This window comes from Phyllostomus hastatus, unplaced genomic scaffold, assembly GCF_019186645.2.
Source record: "Phyllostomus hastatus isolate PE091 unplaced genomic scaffold, TTU_PhHast_1.1 phas_contig_40, whole genome shotgun sequence".
Taxonomy (NCBI): Eukaryota; Metazoa; Chordata; class Mammalia; order Chiroptera; family Phyllostomidae; genus Phyllostomus; species Phyllostomus hastatus.
Genome location: NW_025333872.1, coordinates 31508368 through 31527593, shown reverse-complemented (window position 1 = coordinate 31527593; position 19226 = coordinate 31508368). Strand labels below are relative to the sequence as shown.

The 19226-nt window shown below is 39.1% G+C and overlaps 1 protein-coding gene across 1 annotated transcript in view; it reads left to right on the top strand.

Annotated features, from left to right (window-relative positions):
• IMPG1 (interphotoreceptor matrix proteoglycan 1) overlaps positions 1-19226 on the top strand; it is a 115084-nt gene that overhangs the window by 21708 nt on the left and 74150 nt on the right. The window contains 6 exon segments of the mRNA XM_045843434.1: positions 1555-1788; positions 8409-8575; positions 8844-8872; positions 12601-12665; positions 13237-13316; positions 16555-16707. Of these exon segments, the coding sequence (XP_045699390.1) occupies positions 1555-1788; positions 8409-8575; positions 8844-8872; positions 12601-12665; positions 13237-13316; positions 16555-16707 (728 nt within the window).

The window sequence follows — 19226 nt, the reverse complement described above, 5'->3', positions numbered from 1 at the left end:
GATTGGGAGTAAAAAGGAGAAAACTATATTTGAACAATGATTAAATAAATAAATAAATAAATAAATAAATAAAATAAATAAAGAAGTTCTGAATAGTCAAATGCATTAATTTCCATTTTTATCTTTTCCTCATTCAATGATATTACTATTTCTCAAAACTATTGGCTTATGAATAGTTTTCCTGATGATTAATCTACAATATAATAGAATACCATTGCATTTATTTTTGTTCAAATTTATAATCTATTTAACTAAAATTTTCTAATATTTTTGACCTCTGAAAAAGATAGGATTTCGTTTTGTTTTGTTTTGTTTTTCTGAAATCACTTTGCCTTCTCTTCCCTTTCTAACTTGAACTTCACCCAGAGATAATTGTTGATGGCAGCCAACTCACCACCATACAGGTTATACTCATGTTTTGTTATCATCTTAGAGAAATATTGCTGCCTCAAATTTTTCCCAGTCTTCTATTAAATATGCTCCCTTTCAATGGTATGTCTTTCAACTACCAGTTCATTCCCTTTAAACTTTTAGCTCTTAAATCAATGCTTATAGTCCCAAGAAGCCATAATGAGCGGTCCCAACTGTTCATTGAGAATTCCTTTCTTAAACACTGTAATGGATGAAAGGACAGGGATCTAGTGAGAGAGGAGGACTCAAGGTCTGACCACGCCTCTAACATGCCCTATGCCTCCAACCCTCAGGACCCTACCGTGTGTTAAATTGGGAAAACAGTCCCTATTTTACCTGTATAGCAGAGGTTCTATGAGAATGATATAAGATAATACATATGGAATAATTCAAAATAAGAAACTGTTCACTGAATGTAAGTGATTAGTCTAGTGACTTAAAAGTGAAGTCTAGACCTAACCCTGACAGACACAGCAAAACCAGCAGGAAGAAATGGCTTGGGGGATTAAATTCTCCACCAGTCTCCTCTCTTTGCCTGCCCCTTCATTTTTCCTCTCACTACCCTGCATAAAATAAGAAGCTTGCTCTGTAAATGCAACTCTAAGATATGTTAAGGCCCTAACTCACTTTCAACCTGATTGACACCCTCTGAGCTCCACCCATATGGAAATCTTAGGACTGCCACTAATAGGCAAGAAGGTTGTTTTGCTACCATTTCACACCCCTAGGTTTTTAGAAGCACTCCACTTCATCATCAAGAGTATACCTCTGGGTACCACAATGCTATATCATTCCTCACTTGAATTATAATGTTCACCAAAAGATTTATCTCTCGGGAGGCTTGAGTGCTAAGTGGGGAGTGGTTTTTAGAGAGATGTGTGGGAAATGGTTTCAATATTTGGCAGTTCCTAAAGGTAGGATGATTTGAGATGTTGGGGTTTGATTTTTTAATACTTGATCAGCTCATAATATTCACTTACTTCTGAAAATGCCTTGTCATTGGAATATTACATTTGGCAGTTGTACTGAAGTAGAATTTTTATAAACCAGAGGATTATAATTTTTAGTTTATTCCATTCACTTGTTTCATATATATCACATAAATGTATATATTCACTAGGAAATCAATCTTTTCTTTTATAGATCTCTCCATTAAAATGGACCACTCTGAAACTAAAGACATAGGCAATGCCCCAAGAATTGAAACAACTGAAAATACTGCAAAAATGTACAAACTGTCAACCATGAGATGAATACTCAATGTGACAAAGCATCACACAAAAAGATCAGCATTTTTCCCAGCTGGGGTTAAAGTTTGTCCCCAGGAATCCATGAAGCAGATTTTAGCCAGTCTTCAAGCATACTACAGATTGAGAGGTAAGAAAAGAGATGAAACCTGTTTAACCTTTCATTCTTTTCACCCCTGCCTTTTTCTTCATCTATAGGTCACACTCAACCCAAAACTCCCAGTCTCTCATTTAGTCACAAGAGTTATAAAAATCAGCCAGCTAATCTGAGGTTAATGAAAAATAAACATTCAAAACAATGACAGGTATTTGCTCTTATGCTTTATAATGATGTCTTGTATAATACAGAACCATTAGAGCATTTGACAAGTCATCAGGAAAGTCTTGGCATCTGAGTTTTCTCTCTTTTACTTTTGCCAAAGTCCAATATTGAATTTTAATGTTGTTATTATGAAACACAGGATGAGTGCGACATCAGGAATCTAAACAAGTTGATTTATGACTTAAGATTTTATTTTTCAAAAGCAACATTACAATCCAGATACTCTCTCCCTCCTTGATAAGCTGAAGTTGTTTATTGCTGACTTGGCAAAAACTTCTGAAGCTTAGAAACCTGGATACACATCCAAGTGCAGAGGAATCACAAATTAACAGGGTTACCAAGATACAATGCAGGGTGTTAATGGGATTTATAGCACAATTACTGTGATTTCCAGCGGTGTTAGAGTGCAGTTTTACCCCAGAACAGCATCCCAGAATTCTTACAGCATTCCTGGGAGTTATTACAGAGTTCAATTATACCACAACCATCAGTGGCTGTCCTTGTCATTCACTTACCATAGATGAAAGAATTTTTGTGGATTATTCTTTAAAGGAAAAAAAAAGAATCTTTAGTAGCTATTATTTAATTCCCCAGACAGCTCCAAATAATGCAAACCGTCTTGTCTAGCTGAAGCCTAAACCCAATCCATCTTACATGTGAAAGTTGAGGAGGTTTAGTGATTTCTAGCTTGATCATACTAGATGTTTGCTTTCATTCCAAAAACCACAGTCATACTGATCTATTTCAAGCTCATTGTCTAGAGCAAACTGGTTCAATTCTAGTCTGTAATGTGTTTGTTGCACATTATGACATCTGAAAAGCATTTCATGATACATCCCCAAAAATTCTTGAGTATTTACATCTGGAATATGTGCAAGGGCTGAACTAATCTGAGGAGTTCTTACTGGGTTTTGGAGACATAATTAATTAACAGTATCAAAGATATCAAACCTATGTTCCTCGTATGTCTCATTTTATGCAGATTTTATGTAGAAGTAAAGAGATATTGGCTTTCCGACAGAAGCCACACCACAGAGAAGTGACAAGAACTGTATCCTAGTCAAAAGAAAGACTCTAATAGTAGAAAATCAAGTGCAATATATTAATATTCTGAGATCCTAGTACAGTACCTGTGCATAACTGCTTCTCACTAAATGCTTTTTGATGAACACAGGAAGCAAACAGGCCATTGGGAATGCAAAGAAAATAGAGTGCCATATGTAAATAATTTATTTTGAGTGTGCCTACATGTTGATGTGACAATGGCATGAGTAAATTCTCTCTCATTTGTTCACGGATGGAAGTATGAACATTTAGTATACGCATCACATCAAATATGAACACGACTATTGCTAATCCTTCTCATGTAACTTCTAATCCTTTATGGCATTCACAAATAGGATTCATTGAAAGTATTTAGAGAAAAGAAAATTTATTGCTGCAACCAGATTTTTAGCCCTGAATTTTATTATTAGCTCTTTATTTTTTATTAGCTTTGCCTCTTTCATTCTTGCTTCCCTGGATGAATCAAACAACCGTTTTCTCCCCACGGCAATGACAGTCCATTATCTTTATGGCTGCCCCTGAGTGATATGAAATTTTACTATTCATCAACATGGATTTCTCAAGCCTAACAAATTCAGTTCATAAAGAAACTAGAAATAAGACCCAGCTATAAAGCAAAGTTCCTTTGACAGAGTAATCGTAGCTTATTTTACAAACTTATCTGTTGACATCCTTCAAACCTAGGGGAGAAAGTTCCTACATTCCTCAAATCAAATTGAGCTATTTCTTTTCCCAGTGCTTAAAGCAACAGAAGTGAAAATGTTCTGAGCTTCGTGGTTGGACCATAAACATGCTCACCACACAGCACAGACACAGAACAGGCAGGTTTGTTTCTGCTAGTGTCCCCTGCGCTCTTACCCAGGGAAACATCCTCTTTCGTGACTGCCTGCCTTCAAACCTTTGGCCCCCATGTCTCTGCCTCTGTTTCCTTTCCTCCCTTCTTCTGCGTCCCTCCTTCTCTCTTTCTCCCAATCCCAATAACAAAAGCTAGAGCTTTCTTTCACATTAATGCGTGGCTTAGAAAAAGTTAAAGATGGAGGGAGTCCTAATTCTTGCTGCTCCGAATGTTGTCCACAGCCTGGCAGTATCGCCATCACCAGCCAGGTGACTTGTTAGAAGTGCAGATTCTTAGATCCCACACCAGACCTACTTTCAGAATCTGCATTTTAATAACACCCTCAGGTAATCCACGTGCAGTTTCACATTCTAGAAATACTGGTCTGAACAACATCTATCTAACACTGCCATTGCACAGATAAGAAGTGAGGTGACATATTCTGTCAAGGCCACTGCTGATGGCAGAGCACTTAGAAGCCACACCTGACTCCCACATCAGTGCATTATCTCTCCATCTAATGGGTGCCCACCCCTGTGGCAGGCATTTCACATACCGTCGGTCTGCCTTAATCCTCCCACATACTGGGTTCACCAAAAAGTTTATTATTTTTTATAAAGTGGCTCTAGTAGCACTTAGTTGTCTCAAATTCCATTCAAAACAATTTTGTTAGGTTGTATTGTGACAGCTGACATTTCAGTGCACACTTTTTAAAAATTTATCAAAATTGGTGCATTTTTGTGTAGCCATTTTAATATTGAAGATGGAAGAAAATACAAATCATTTTTGGGGTATTATGCTTTACTATTTCAAGAAAGGTAAAAACACAACTGAAATGCAAAAAAGATTTGTGCATTGTGTGGAGAAAGTTCTGTGACCAATTGATGTCTAAAGTGGTTTGCAAAGTTTCGTGCTGGAGATTTTTAACTGGTCAGGTAGACCAATTGAGTTGATAGCAATCAAATTGAGACATTAATTGAGAACATCAATGTTATACTATTCAGCAAATAGCTAACATACTCAAAATATCCAAATCAATAAAGTCATTGGTGAAAATGAAAATGTGTCTTATTACTTTATAGAAAAAACTAAGTGAACTTTTTGGCCAGCCCCATGTTAAGCACTGTCCTGGGGCATGCCTGGTCCCCAGGGCGTGTGTTCCCCAGGGCTCTGCCTACATCTTCGAACAGCAGAAAGGGTATGACTGTCAGCAGACAAGCTGTGGCTCTATGGTCAGATTTCAGACAGGGGCTAGCAACTGTGGGAAGACTGGTAGGCAAAGCTCTGGATTTCTCCCCTGTCACAATCCTTCCCAGTAGATTGAGAGAAGAACGGAGCAGAACAGGTAAGTCAAGGGAGTAGAAAATTCCAACTTTCAGAATTTTTTAGACTCCTCCCAGTCCAAAAAGCTTTTGATGCCACAAGTTTCAAGGGTCCTTTTGATGCTCTCCTGGTAAGGATGAGGGGCTTTCCTGACAGGTCATATGCTGGTGCTCTTGTTCTCCAATCATAGGACTCTGTGCCTCCAGGAGGCCAAAAAAATGACATCACCAAAAAAATTGGCTTTCAAAAAGAATCTAAACAAAAGCTACTAATGCCTGTTTCATCCTGACATTTTGATCCCTATAAACGACAATCCTCCAGGGAAATAATTCTTCAAGCAGCTTCAGACATTTGTGCCTTGGGGAGAAAGTTCTCTGAGACTTTGTGAAAAGTAGGTTTTAACGGGGATGGGGGCATTCTGTGTCCCTAAGTAGAAAAACGGCAGAAGGCCAAGGAGCAGAGCTAGGAAGGTTCTGGCACCAAAACAAGCCTTAAATTGGACTAAAACAAAAGGAAGTCCATCTGAAACCAAAAGCAATGCAGGCGAGAGTGCATTGAACTGTTAAATGAAGAATTATCAAGTTTATGTCCTCCCAGATGTTTTACTCATGGATATTGTTAGTGAAAGTCACCAACACTAAGCACTCAAAGGCAGAGCTCACTTATTTTATATATTGCTGTGTATGTGTCACTTAAATAGGTTTTTAAACTAAACTAGAAGGTTCATTAAGGAAAGCTAGAAAGGCAAAATAATATCCCCCAAGAGAGTATAGAGTATGTAGGCAAGAAGGAGAGCAAGAGCGGCTGGTTTGCTTGGACTGAACCCACAACTCATCAGAGTTTAAACAAATGTTATTTCCTTCTTGCATGGTATGTAGACTCTTGACTGGAGATGAAGATCAAAAGCCTTCATGATGACTGGTATCAGGAAAGGCATTAAAACTCTCTGATCCTTGCCTAGAGGAAAAGAGATCATGATCACAATCATGGGCTCTCCAGTGAGAGGTTATCTTGCTGGTCTCCAGGTGTGCTGACCTCTGCTCCCCAGATGTGGAGCACTAACTGCCCATTTGAAGTGGTGGGGACTGTGCCCTCTGCTGGCTCTGGCGTTCTGCTCAGGTTGCTGCTGATAAATAACCTGAGCTTCTCTTGGTCTGGAATTCTCTTTGCCTCTTACAACAGAAAGATAAAAGAAATCCAGACATAGAGTAACCGGGGAGCAAGGGAGAACGAAGCACAGGAGTAAGGGTCCTTAAACCAGTCTTCTCTCACCTTGGTCCTCCCCACAACCCCTTTCTTAGCACAGTGGTCAAACAGTTGCTTTAGAAAATCGAGTGATGTCAGCTTCTCCTTGTCCAAAACCTCCAATTGTTCCCCATTCCTCGAGAGGTTAAAAAAAATCAACATATTATAATTGCTTACAACAGAAGTCATCTAAATTTTTTTCATTTAGTCTCCCAAAATAATTTTTAAACTATGCATGCCTTTGCATACTTATCAATTGACATCTAAAGTTTTATTTTAAGTTTAAATACTTGGATAAGATGTTAACTTTTTGTGAGTTGTAAATATTGATATTGAAAATAAAACAAGAATTAGAGCAGTCATATGGATCCGGTGGAATCTACCACAGCCACTCAATATTTTCCGTCCAATACGTTAAACAAATAACGAAGGAACTCTTAACAGTAGGAAACGTCACATGGTTCCTCTCTCCATACATCCACATTTCCATTCTGCTTCCCACTTCAGAGTCTTATCTTAATGGAATTTATTTGAAGCCTGAAAGTCTGTTATTGGTTGCTCTAAAATATGTCTCAGCAACAAAAATATGTACATAAATTGAAATTATATTTTTATTTCTTTCCTGTTACCTTATGTGTTCAGAGAAATTTCTTCCAGATTCAGTTGCATTTATAATTACTTTTAATATATAATTGATTAAAACAAGTAGATATAAATTTGACAAATAATTTAAGTCATTATCAACAGATAGATATAAGACCAGATACAGGTTTCATGGGTACTAATGTTTATAAACACAAAATTAGGAACAAGGCTTTGGAAGAGGCCAGTTTAAATGAAGTTCTCAAGCTTAAGCTGCATTAGCTCCTGCCTCTGGATGGACAGGGTTGCTTTGTCATGTACCATTGCTTACTATTCATATTATTTATTGCTATAATAAGACAGGATTTAACATCAATTTTATACTTACTCTTTTACCTAGTTTCACTTACATGCTGAGCAAACTTGTTACATGAATAAGTAGATGAGAACAGAGGGAGTTTTGTTATAGTAACATCCTTATTCTTTAAGTTCCCTTTGCATTATATGCTAACAATCACATCATAAGTTGTCATCATTATTTTTAATGATCTATCAGCTGTCTACTCTATTAGGACTCCTAATGTGTTAAAAGCAAAGAAGCAGAAAGACCCCTAATTACAAAAATCCACCCTAAATTCACTTGCTTTTTTAACCTCAAGACTATTGTTTCAAATCATCCCTTTGTGTGGCAGCCTAAGAGAACTGCGCCACTGCAGGATTAGGGATGAACGGAAGGGGAAGAATGATGATCAAAGGAAAGGTGAAGAAGGAAAGTTGTGCCCTTAGGTTAACCAATGTTAGAAAAACATGATAGCAAAACTGGGGTCTAGAAACTGATTCTATTTAAACTGTGTGTGTGCCTGTCTATCCCTTGGAAAGTGTTTCAATACAGCGAGTGCCTGTGCCCAGTTCAAAGACTACTGGTCAACGAGGCCCTACCTTCTCTGTGTCCCTCTCTCCACAGCTTCATCCCGTTACTCTCACCTTCGCTCTGGCCACACTGACCTCCTTGTTCCTCCTTCAACCTTGTAGCATTCTCTAATTTTGGGGTCTTTTCTCAGACTGCTCAAAAATCAACTTTATAATGAAGCTTTCTTCAACCACCCTATTTTAAATTTCAGTCTTACACACACACACACACACACACACACATACTCTTTCTCTCTCATATTCCCTATCTTCCTTCTTTTCTTTTTCCCCACAGCGCATATAGGCACTCAATAAATAGTTGCTAAAATAATTAATTTCTATGGGCCATAAGTTAATGTGTCAGCAGCATGAGCCATGAAAGAGTTTTCCATGTTATAAGTTTCCATGTTCCAAGTTGTGCTTGTGTTAGGAAAAGGGGATCTTCCAGTCTAATGGTGCTGCATTGCAGTGTGTCAGGAAGCAGTGTGGGAAGCATATCGGATCTTTCTGGATCGCATCCCTGACACAGGGGAATACCAGGACTGGGTCAGCCTCTGCCAGCAGGAGACTTTCTGCTTCTTTGACATTGGGAAAAATTTCAGCACCTCCCAGGAACACCTAGATCTTCTTCAGCAGGTGAGCCTAAACACTGTATGTTTGGCACACTGCCCTAATAGCCCCCAGACCTCCTGTCCCCGCCCCTTTTGGACTTGGTTTCCAAAGCATAAGGGTTGGTTGAAGAAATGCTTGGAAATATCTGATAAGGACCACAGGAATTTTATTCTTGCAAAATAGCATTGTACATGAGGGTTGAGGTGAAGTTAAAGGGAAAGGGGAATGAAAATGGACTTGAGTTCTTCAATTGACATTATCTCTTGGTAAAATTACTTTTCTATTTCTGCAGAGAATAAAACAGAGTAACTTCCGTGAGAGGTAAGTACCCAAAATAAAGTGATGCGTGCTCTTGATTTTTGAACGATAACATAATGGAGTGAGACTCAGCTATTGTACCTTGATAATACTGTGCCAGCCACTGAGATCTGTGTAGGTTATTCTGATGGAAAAATTATACTTATATTGTGCTAAACATAAATGAATATATAAAAGGGAAATGGTTAGACCTTATAGACTGAGATACATATTTTTACTATGTTATCAGATAAAAGTATATGATAAGTATCTAATGTGTATTTTTACTTACAAGGTAAAGAGCTATTAAAATAGTATGATCTTTAGAATTTATAGTAAATTATTAGTTACATCAGGAAAATATTTAATACAACAAACAAGCAAGCTGAATTCTTGTTTGGTATTCCATAAAAATGTTAATATTTCTCGTACTAAGTTACTGAAGTACTCAGCTATACACTCAATGAGAACTGAATATCAAACAAGGAAATCAAACTGTTAAAGAAAAGGAAAAGGAAAAGTACATTAGACAAAATGATTAAAGAAGAGAGATGTCATTGCCAAAGTATAACCTCACAAATTACATACATTTTATAACAATTAGAAGTAAAAATCTGAAGATAATAATAATACAAGAAGAGACATAAATTTGGCTGTATGAATTACTTGCAATTCTTTTTAATGCTTTTTACATTTGCTCCTTTATTTCCATTCCCTTTGCCAACAATTTGGTTCAGAACCTTATTAATTTACATTGTGAAAAAAATGTCAAATCTGAGCCCCCTAATAGATAGCACTGACTCTAACCTCTTTCCCACCTTAACTTTTATAATTGCTGTAGTATTAATATGTCTGACATATTCCTTTTTTACACTGAACCTTGTTCAATGCCTTTCAAAAGACACCTCCCCTTCCTCTTGCCCTTCTGAATCTCCGCTCCCTGTACTTCCTCAGGCACTCTGTACAGAAGCCGGGGCAGAGACTGAAGCCCTGGCACTGTGTCCTCTGACTTCCAGGTAGGGGTAGCCAGTGGGGAGCAGAATATCAGAAGGAGGGGGGAGATTGGAATGAGGTAAACAAAAGTATCACCTTCCCTTACCCCCAACTTCCAAGTCTTCAAGGGCTGCCAGTGCCCTTCGACTTCAGCTCAGTTCCTATCAGGCAGCCCTCTCCACAGGGCCTTCTCTGTCTCTAAGTTGTGGTAACTGCTCCATCCTCTTACCCTTCCTGGCCGAGGGGTGCTCTGTTAACAGCCATGGGTTTCTACACACTCACTTGTTGCTGTTCTTAGACCCTTCCCACAACCTAGTAAATAATCCCTCTAGTAACTTTACTCAAAGTTTGAGTGAGCCATCAGTGTGTTGCGAGGACCTTCACCAAGGCAGAGCCCAAACTAATTAGTCAAGGCCCTCAGCCCCTGAACTTTCCACCTTTGCCATTCATTACCCTGATCTCACTGCTGCCACCATGCCACTTCTTCAGGGCACACACCCTACTCATCCCAGACTCTGGCCCCAAGCATTTTCATCTTGTCTGCAAGCCCCTGCCTTCTCCACTCCATCTCCAAATCCCACTCTCCTTTCAAGCTCCAAATAGAGTCCCACCTCCCCAATAGGTCTAAACCACCTATCTGAGTCTGCAGTATCTGTCCCTGCTTTGGATTGTGTGTTCTGTTTGTCACTTACATTTTTAACATCTCTCTTTACCCTGTTTCCCTGTGGGAGTGAACATCCCCAGGGCAGGAACTGTTTTCTATTTCTCTACGAACTGCTGCAGAGCTGAGCAAAGTCCTCATTTATTTATAATATATAACAGTCCTCAATATGTCTATCTAGCTATACTTTTATGAATTTTTGAAAGTTATTGCCAGAAGCAATAAGGTGACTTAGCGAAATGTTAGTACTAGATACAGTGTTAACATCGTTCACAAGACACGGAGTCACTGACTCCTGTGATTTAAGTGCAGGACAATGCTTACTGACTCCTACACTTTCCAAAAAGAAAATGAAAAATAAAGCAGAGGCCATTCATAAGAAAAAAACCAACAGAATGTACCAAGTCTTGATAGAAAGACATTAAAAATTACAGGAAACAATTATTCAAGCCAGAAAAAGAAAGGAATAGAACCATTCCATCTTCTGTGCCTGTCAGCATTGCTAGGGAGAAAGAAGGAACAAGAGACAAACATTTTACATTATCTATGGTTACCAAGTTGTTGTTTTTTTTTTAAGACAGAAAGAGAAGAAGAAGAAACCCTTTTATTTCCAACCTCTCCAAGAAGACAAAACAGAAAATTTTCTCACCTGACGAGCTCACCAATCTGCCCGTTCCAAATGACAGTTAAAATAAAGCCCAGTTTCCTACACTGCAGCTCCTCAGCGATGGTCTGTGAGTGCAGTGGCAGAATCACACCTGCACGGAGTGGGCTGTCAACTTGCAGCTAATGCAGTAGCCAACATTTTAGTGCCTACTCTTCTTGGTAGCTTATTTTTTACAACAAGGTAGAACAAGGATATCAAAGTTACAACAGAGAAAAGGAGACCTTACTGTAAACAAAGATTTATAAAAGAAAAAAAGTCTAAATGACAAATGCTATAATGTTAATATAATGAGAGGTTTACTAAATATTACCTCCATAAAAACTACTAAACACATAGCACAATACCAGCAAAACAAGCAAGAATAGCAAATTCCAAATTCCACTGTAAAGTCTGAGTTTAAGTTAGCCTGTGTACACCAATGTGGTCATTTATGTTTACAACTAACATCCATTCTGATTGGTTAGAACCCAGGCCAGGCTGATTGATAGATTTTGTGCATTTCCCCTATTAGCACTTTGACAGAACTGAATGTAGCAAAAACATTCAGTTCTGGGTCTGGCCAATCTGTAAGAATCTACAACAACAGAGCACTGAGCAATTCCTTTGGTCTTCCATCATCAAGAGCCACGGAAAACTGGGTAAAATATATCAGTCAACCATGACTATTTTACACAAACACACATACAATCCTTTGAGACCTAACAATTTATGGTAACAAATCTTATAGTGAGGTTCAAAAAATATCACTACTAACCTTCCTTTATAAATAAAGCTTGCTAGAATGGCCAACATTATAGGCTGACAACTCCATAACTATCACCTTGGATCTGCCCTTAGAGTATATTCCAGATTACCACTCCTTGGCACTGTGAACCTACCCACAACTTCCTGGTTAGTTACCATTGCAGGCAACGGTTACCTACAGAATAGAGATTTCACACAGCTGTATTATCCAGAAATCTCTCTCCCATTACCACAAGAGTTACTTTATTGGATACACTTAATGGCTCTCTGGATTTGCAGGTTTGAGAGTCTGAGATTTTAGCAAGAATATTCAGTCATAGATCCTCAGGTCATCAATTATCTTTGATGTGAAAAGCACAGTTTAAGCACAAGGGACTATAAAACATCAGTCCCCAAAATCACCTTTGCTACTAGGGAAATGTTCCCCAGGACCACACAAGCAGCCAAGATGCTTATGAAAAGCCCTGAAGTCAAACATAACTGTCTTGGGGAGAGGGATGCATTTTTCTTCAATGAAAATCTGTTAGAAGATTGCTTCTATAAAGGAAAAAGAGGTAAACTAGTGTTAAAGTATACTTTCTCTCTAAGTTTTAGTCCTATGTAATATAAGCAAATTGAAATGCATTTCCCCTATTGTCTTCAAGCTCCTTTACACCACTTCTTATTTCTTTTCTATTTTGCTAATAGAAAAGATGAGATATCCACAGAGGAGATATTAGGAGAGCCTGGTGAGACCCCTGTGTTTTCAACAGGTAAGCTTAGATCTCATTTCATCTGCTTCTGAACCTTAACTCAAATCACTAGGAAAGTATGTTATGTAAAAAGCAATCCTTAATTAAAGTTGAAAAATTTATAGTGTACTTTCTCAAAACTAACTCATATTTCTAACCTTATAAAATTATTTAAATGTGTTATATAAAACTTGGAAAATCTACAAAAGTATAAAAGTAAAACCAAATTGCCCATTATCCTATAACTGGGAGGCAATCATTACCCATATTTTCAAACAAACAAATCCAAGCTAAACACCTGTCTCTGCATCCTTTATATAGTCACAAAGAAAGAAATTAACCAGATCTCACTAGGCAAAAACCATTTAATTGCAATATCACTGAGAAAGCACCAAACTTGGTCCTAGAAAGGAAAAATGAAGACTGAGTTGGAAACAGTGGTATTAGTTATATTTTGCTCAAGAACATATTTATGTGATCTTAAAATAAAAATGGATTCCAGAATGACAGAAAAGCATGAAATTTTTAACTTTTTCTAATGTACACTTCTCTAGTCTCATTTCTGTGCCTGCTATTTTTCAAATTTCCACAGGTGTTGCCAGTGTCTCAGTCGGGCCCTTCCCTTTTGCTCCTGATGACACACTCCTCAATGACACCAAGATGCCTACAATCGTAAGAAGTTCTAAGAGTCAATCAAACTCCTCACATGCCCTTTTTTTAAATTAGTGAAATAGAATAAGAGAATAGATGGACTGGCCATTCAGTATTATTAGTGCTGCATTTTTATCACTCCAATGAAGAGTCAGTGACTTCGTTTTATTTAGTATTCTCACTTCATCCCAGGGACTGAGGACTAAAAATAGATGGAAAACTAGAGATAAGATGGGAGGAAGAAGCAACTAAAGAGTAAACTCCAAGAAGGCAGGCGCTCTTTTTCCCGAGTACGCAACAGAGCATTATATGTAGCAGGTGCTCACCAAGCTTTATAATTAATTATTTAATTAACCTGTCAATCAGTCAGGCTCTTTCTCCACTGAAGTACAATGTCATGCTGACAAGCAGAATAGAAGTTGTGTTCTCAGTCATGTTCAGCATGAATAGGTGAAATCAAAATGATTTCAATCCTGCATGTCAAGTGAGAAAAAATAAAAACAGTATTCACAGGTAAAGAGGAGCACTGGCAACTGCACTGAGTGAAAAAAGGCATGCAGGATGACAGAATTGTTACAGAATTTAATGTTGGTTATCAAAATGGGGAGACATTTCCAACCCTTCCAAAAAGCTTGGAGCCAGACTCTCAGGGCTGAAGCGGGAAACAGTCTCCTTACTCATGAGCATTGGAGTTGCAGCCACACAAGGTAGGCAGCAGACTCAGAAGGGACAGTAGATCCAAGTCAGGACCTGGATCCTCTCATTAGTGCACTGCCCCTGCAACCAGACCTACCATCCCCTGTGGTCTGTGAGACTTCTCTAGCCCTTTCCTCTCCCTGTGAACCCCCCTCTAAGGCACAGGGTGAAGGCCAGATGGTGAGGACAGGAAGTTCGGTCTCACCAGCTCTACATGAACATTCAGGGATGAGAATCTGGCTGGTCACTCTCTCCTTGGCCTTTAGGCCAGATGGCCACAGACTTGGTGGGACTATGCTCATGAACCAAGAATAAAAATGTTTTATTTTTCTCAAAATTAATATTCTGACAACAGTGAAAAGTGTTGTTGAAAAAAATTATTGAGATTAAACATATTCACTATGAAATTTCTAAGTCGGCTATGGTTTACCTTCACTTCTCTCACATTACCTGTGTCCCATCTTCTTTAATATTTAATTGAAGCCCTTCATTCTGCAATAAATATCTCCTGAATATTTTATTTCACACTCATGCCATCTGCCTCTTAAGATCTTTTTTACCAACTGAATCTATTATTTATTCTTTCATTTAGCAAACATTTAACTAAAATTCACTAGAAGATCCTGGATGAACAAGACACAGCTCCTACCCTTAACAAATTCATGATGCAGATAAATAAAGTACAACAAAACAGTCCAGGTGCCATGATTCAAGATGGCAGATGCGTGGACTAGGACAAATGACAGGCCTGGATAGGTCGCAAAGGATGTGACCCCAAGTCATGTATATTCATCAAGAGTTTTGTACATAAATTGACACATATTTTTTTTAATTTGGGAGTTTGTGAAGTGAGAGAAGCATGCTGAATTCAAGGAGATTATATGTGGTGTGACAAGATTAACATATTAAAAAAAAAAAGACTCTAGGGAATGTATCATAGGCACCAAACAAGCAATTCGGATGTCATTCACTGCTACAGGAGGTCAGAGGACAGGCAAAGATTTTTACCCTAGATAGTCAGAGAAGGTATTACTTTCCACAAACCATGAGACATTGGTAAGAAGTAAAAAAGGGTGTGTGCATGCTGGAGTTGGGCGTGGGGAGCAGTGAGGAGAGTCTTTAGTCAGGAGAGCAGACAGGCAATGTGATACCTCAGAATAGTGATCGAGCTTTCCACTGGCCCGGGCAGGAGGAAGGGAGACAGACTAAAGCAGTTCAAGCAGGTTGACATCAGATGGTGGGGAGTCTTGAATGTCAGATAAAAGAGTTTGGGTTTTATCCCACAGGTAGTTAGGGAGTCACTGAGGGTGCTGGGTGAGAGGCATGAAAAATTAATCTAGTGGTTAAGGGTAAGCTATGAAATTTTTCACTAATATAGCTAAAGAATTTATTTAAATGTCCCTTGTGAACTTCAGGTCTGCCTAATGAAGTGGTCAGCTTCTAGAGGATAATAGCATATGCCATACTCTCAATGTCCCATAGGTCGTAACACTGTGCTACACCCATACAGATGCTCGTGTGTATCATTTTATCATTTGAGTGAAAAATGAGCAAATTAATAAAAACCTCTCCATTAAGCAAACTTCAGTAACCTGGTGAGTGTGAATCCACATCCTCCATGTGTCCTGTTAAAGTTAGAGGTACTACCCAGGTGAGTGTTGCCTATCATAGCATTTTCCATGGTTATGTTGTCTCTCGGCTTCCACAACTCTAATATCACTGTGAGACACTGTGTTCATTACCAGACAAAGTTGATTTTCTGTAGAAATTTTTTTTACTCTTTTGAGAAAGCTATGCAGATCTCAGGGTCGTCTGGGTACCCAAACTGAAAATTTGTCAAACCCAAGTCTGAATCCCAGCTCCAGGTTTGCTCTGTGGCCTTGGAGCCCACGAGAACTGAGAACAGTGCAAGATTCCTGCTTATTTCCAAACCAAAGGACAAAAGGGATGACCACTGCCATGCTGTGATCAAAGGCCAAGTCCTGGTCCTCAGAACAGTACTGCTATTCTTAGTCGTGTTCCTCCAAAGGTGCCCCAAATATGCCATTCCTTCCGAGAGAAATTTCAAAGCCTTTCTTGACTTCACAGTACTTTCCAACAAGTTTCAGTATAAAATCAAGAACAAATGGTCTTATTAAACCAGTCTAGACTCTTCTCTAAAAAAGGGTTCTATCAAGTAATATCTCAGCATCCATAGGTTATTTTGTTTAATCTAATCCTCATCAGTGTTTATAAAGTTGCATGTGCACGTGGCACAATCCTAGTAAAGTTCCAGCAATATATATAAATCATGTGTGTGAGCAAATATGTACATGTAAATGCTTTCATGAAGAGCACACACTCATAACCTGTCAGTGTATCAAAGATTCTAAGTAGTTAATTCACTGGAGTTCTGATACTTTGTCTCTCAATGAACTTCATAGGCTACCTCTAGTTAATAGGACTTTTATTCTAAGACCACTAGAACCTTCATAATCCACTTCTTGAGACAAAAAAATCAATTTATGTTATAAAATAAAACCATTTGCTTGTGGTTTATAAACAGAAGACCTTTTTAACTTAGGAAGAAGAGAGAGAATTCTCCGCGGTAGCTGGGGGCCCACTGGAGCAGAAGGTGGGGCTGAGCGTCTCTCTGGCAGACCAGGAGTTCGAGGCAGGGCTCGCTGACTCCTAGTCCCCCCACTACCAGGAGCTGGTGTCAAAGTCTCACCTTCAGGTGAGTGAACACACCCCCCACGACCACAGCCCACATCTAGACTCACAGTCTGGGAGCAGACAAGAAATAAACCCTTCTGGCTAATAGTTTCAACCTCTTGTGACCAGGCATTCAGTTTTAGCCATTAAAAAAATCAAAAACTGCAGTGGATCCCAAAATTCTAGAAAAAGTAGATTTCCAGGAAAGTTTTCCATTCCAGCTTTTTCATCTTAAAAGTCATTTACATTTAGATTTTCTTAGAGTCACTAAGCAGATACTCTATATGTCTAAAATGTCCATGTAGACACCAGCTAGGGCACATGCTGGAGTGAAATATGAATGTTTAATCTGTAATACTCTGTCTTACATAATATTTCCATTTGTGCACTCTGATGCAGTTTAAAGCCATGACATTTTTAAGGCAGTCATGTTGTCCACACCATCCATCACTAAACTGTGGAGCTGTCCCAAGATGTGTCTTTCATCCTGACCGTCCCCCTATCTGCCTGTCCCCGATTAAATTAAACAGCTCGTCACTTCCTGCATGATAAATGCAAACTGCTATGCTGAATGCGGCACCTCTACACCATGAGAAGACCCCTGCCTTTCTTTCTAGCCTCATCTTAACACCAGTTCCTTACCATCCCCTTCTTTGCACTCTCCTTTCCAACAGTAAACTCTGCTTGCAACTGTTTCTTCACCGTGATTTACCTGTAATGCCTCCTCCGTCTGGAACACCTTTCCTTAATTTCACTTAACGAATGTCCTGAAAAATTCTCCCTACCCACCCTGAGTTCAGTGCCTCTCCTCTGGATTAACACCTGCTGCCCCTATTGTCGCAACACTGTTATTCTGTCTTAAGATTGTTTGTTTACATGTCTGTGGCCTTTCCCATCTCCATTCCTTCCTCTGTGCCCACCCACCACCCTCACTATGGGCAGGCGGTGAGCTTCCCCTTGAGGGCGGGGACTGCTTCTTTCAGCTCTGTAGCCTCACCGCCTAATACAGAGCTTGGGATGCAGTTACCACTCAGTGCCTGACTGCAGAAATGGACTGTAACATAGAAGCCCCCATGAGATTACATAACTATGAGCTACATTTATGGACAGCCCAAGCATCTTATGCGACAAGGTCGGGAAACAAGCAGGCCCCTACTTCTCCTTCCTGGAGAATTCAGTGCTCACCTCCTCTCAACTGGAGAAGAGGTGAGAGAAAAACACGTTTAACCTCCATCTTCTCCCTGCATCAGCAATCTGTCAGTAAAATGTAGAAAATCATTTCTAACAAACTGCAAAGAGAAAGCATCAGTATGAGGTACTTATGAACCAGAAAATACTTAGATATCGATTATTAGATAGAATGAATTTAAAAAATGATCTGGTATCTTTTCTATTTGTTTTTTGAAATATTCTCTTCAGCAAATTCTTACAGAGAGTGCTGACCACAGACTGCCTCCACTCACCTGCTGTTAATTTCCCAAGCGCCTAAAACAACCCGATGTGGAATAATGCAATTAAACTATAACTTTTTTTAAATCTTCAATGTAGTCTTGTTTCTGCCAAGAAATAGCCATTAGAGTTTGTGAATCACTTCCCTGACCTTAGATTTCTCATTTAGAAATTAAAAATGACCTCAAAGTCCCTTTCCAAGTCTAAAGCACTATGTATAGAAACAATACCACTGTACTGTCCTTAATGTTTTATATATATTAACTCATTTCATTTTCACAAAATCTTGTAAGTAATATCATTTCTATTTTTTACAAGCGAGGACACTGAGGCACAAGGAGGTGAATTCATATTCCCAACAATGTCACACCTGCTAACAGACAGAGCCGAGGTTCAGACCCGGCCAGCCTGGCGCCCAACCCCTGCTCTTAGCCCCTGTGCTATAATTCCTATTTTTCCCAAACATTTATCATTATCAAATAAACATGCCCCCTCCAGCCTCTGAGATATTTTTTAGCCAAAGAAAAGTATGCTTTTCTTGGTCTTGCTCCAGAGACCTATCACCCCAGTCCGGCCGGTTATCCCTCAGCATGGTCTCTGGCTTCTCAAAGATGACGCTCCTGTGCGTGGCACACCTGCTCCCCTCCCCCAGGCTCTCATGCAGTCCCGACGCCTCGAAGCCTGCCATCAAATAACCAACCAGCCCACCACGGCCCGACACTTGCATTAGCGCAGTCATTTGGACCTAATTGGGAATTAATGGACGGTGCTTTGCAGTAATTTAATTCCCACAATAAACTTAATGAGCAATTTAATACAGATGTCAAAAGGAATGCTCAGTTGTTGTCTGAATGTTTTCTCCTTTGCAAACATTCATGAGAACTCAACACAGCTGCCTTTTTATAGCCCTGTTAGCCTACACTTCAGCAGAATCAGGGAGGCTCCTGCGCATTTAGTGTTATTAATAAGGTTAACTGGACACTTAATTAGCAATTTAGTGGTTAGTGCCACATGATTGGAAGGTTCCCAGAAGATTATTTAGCAGAATTAACTGAAGGCCTTTGTCATCTCCTCCCTAGACACCTCCTGCAT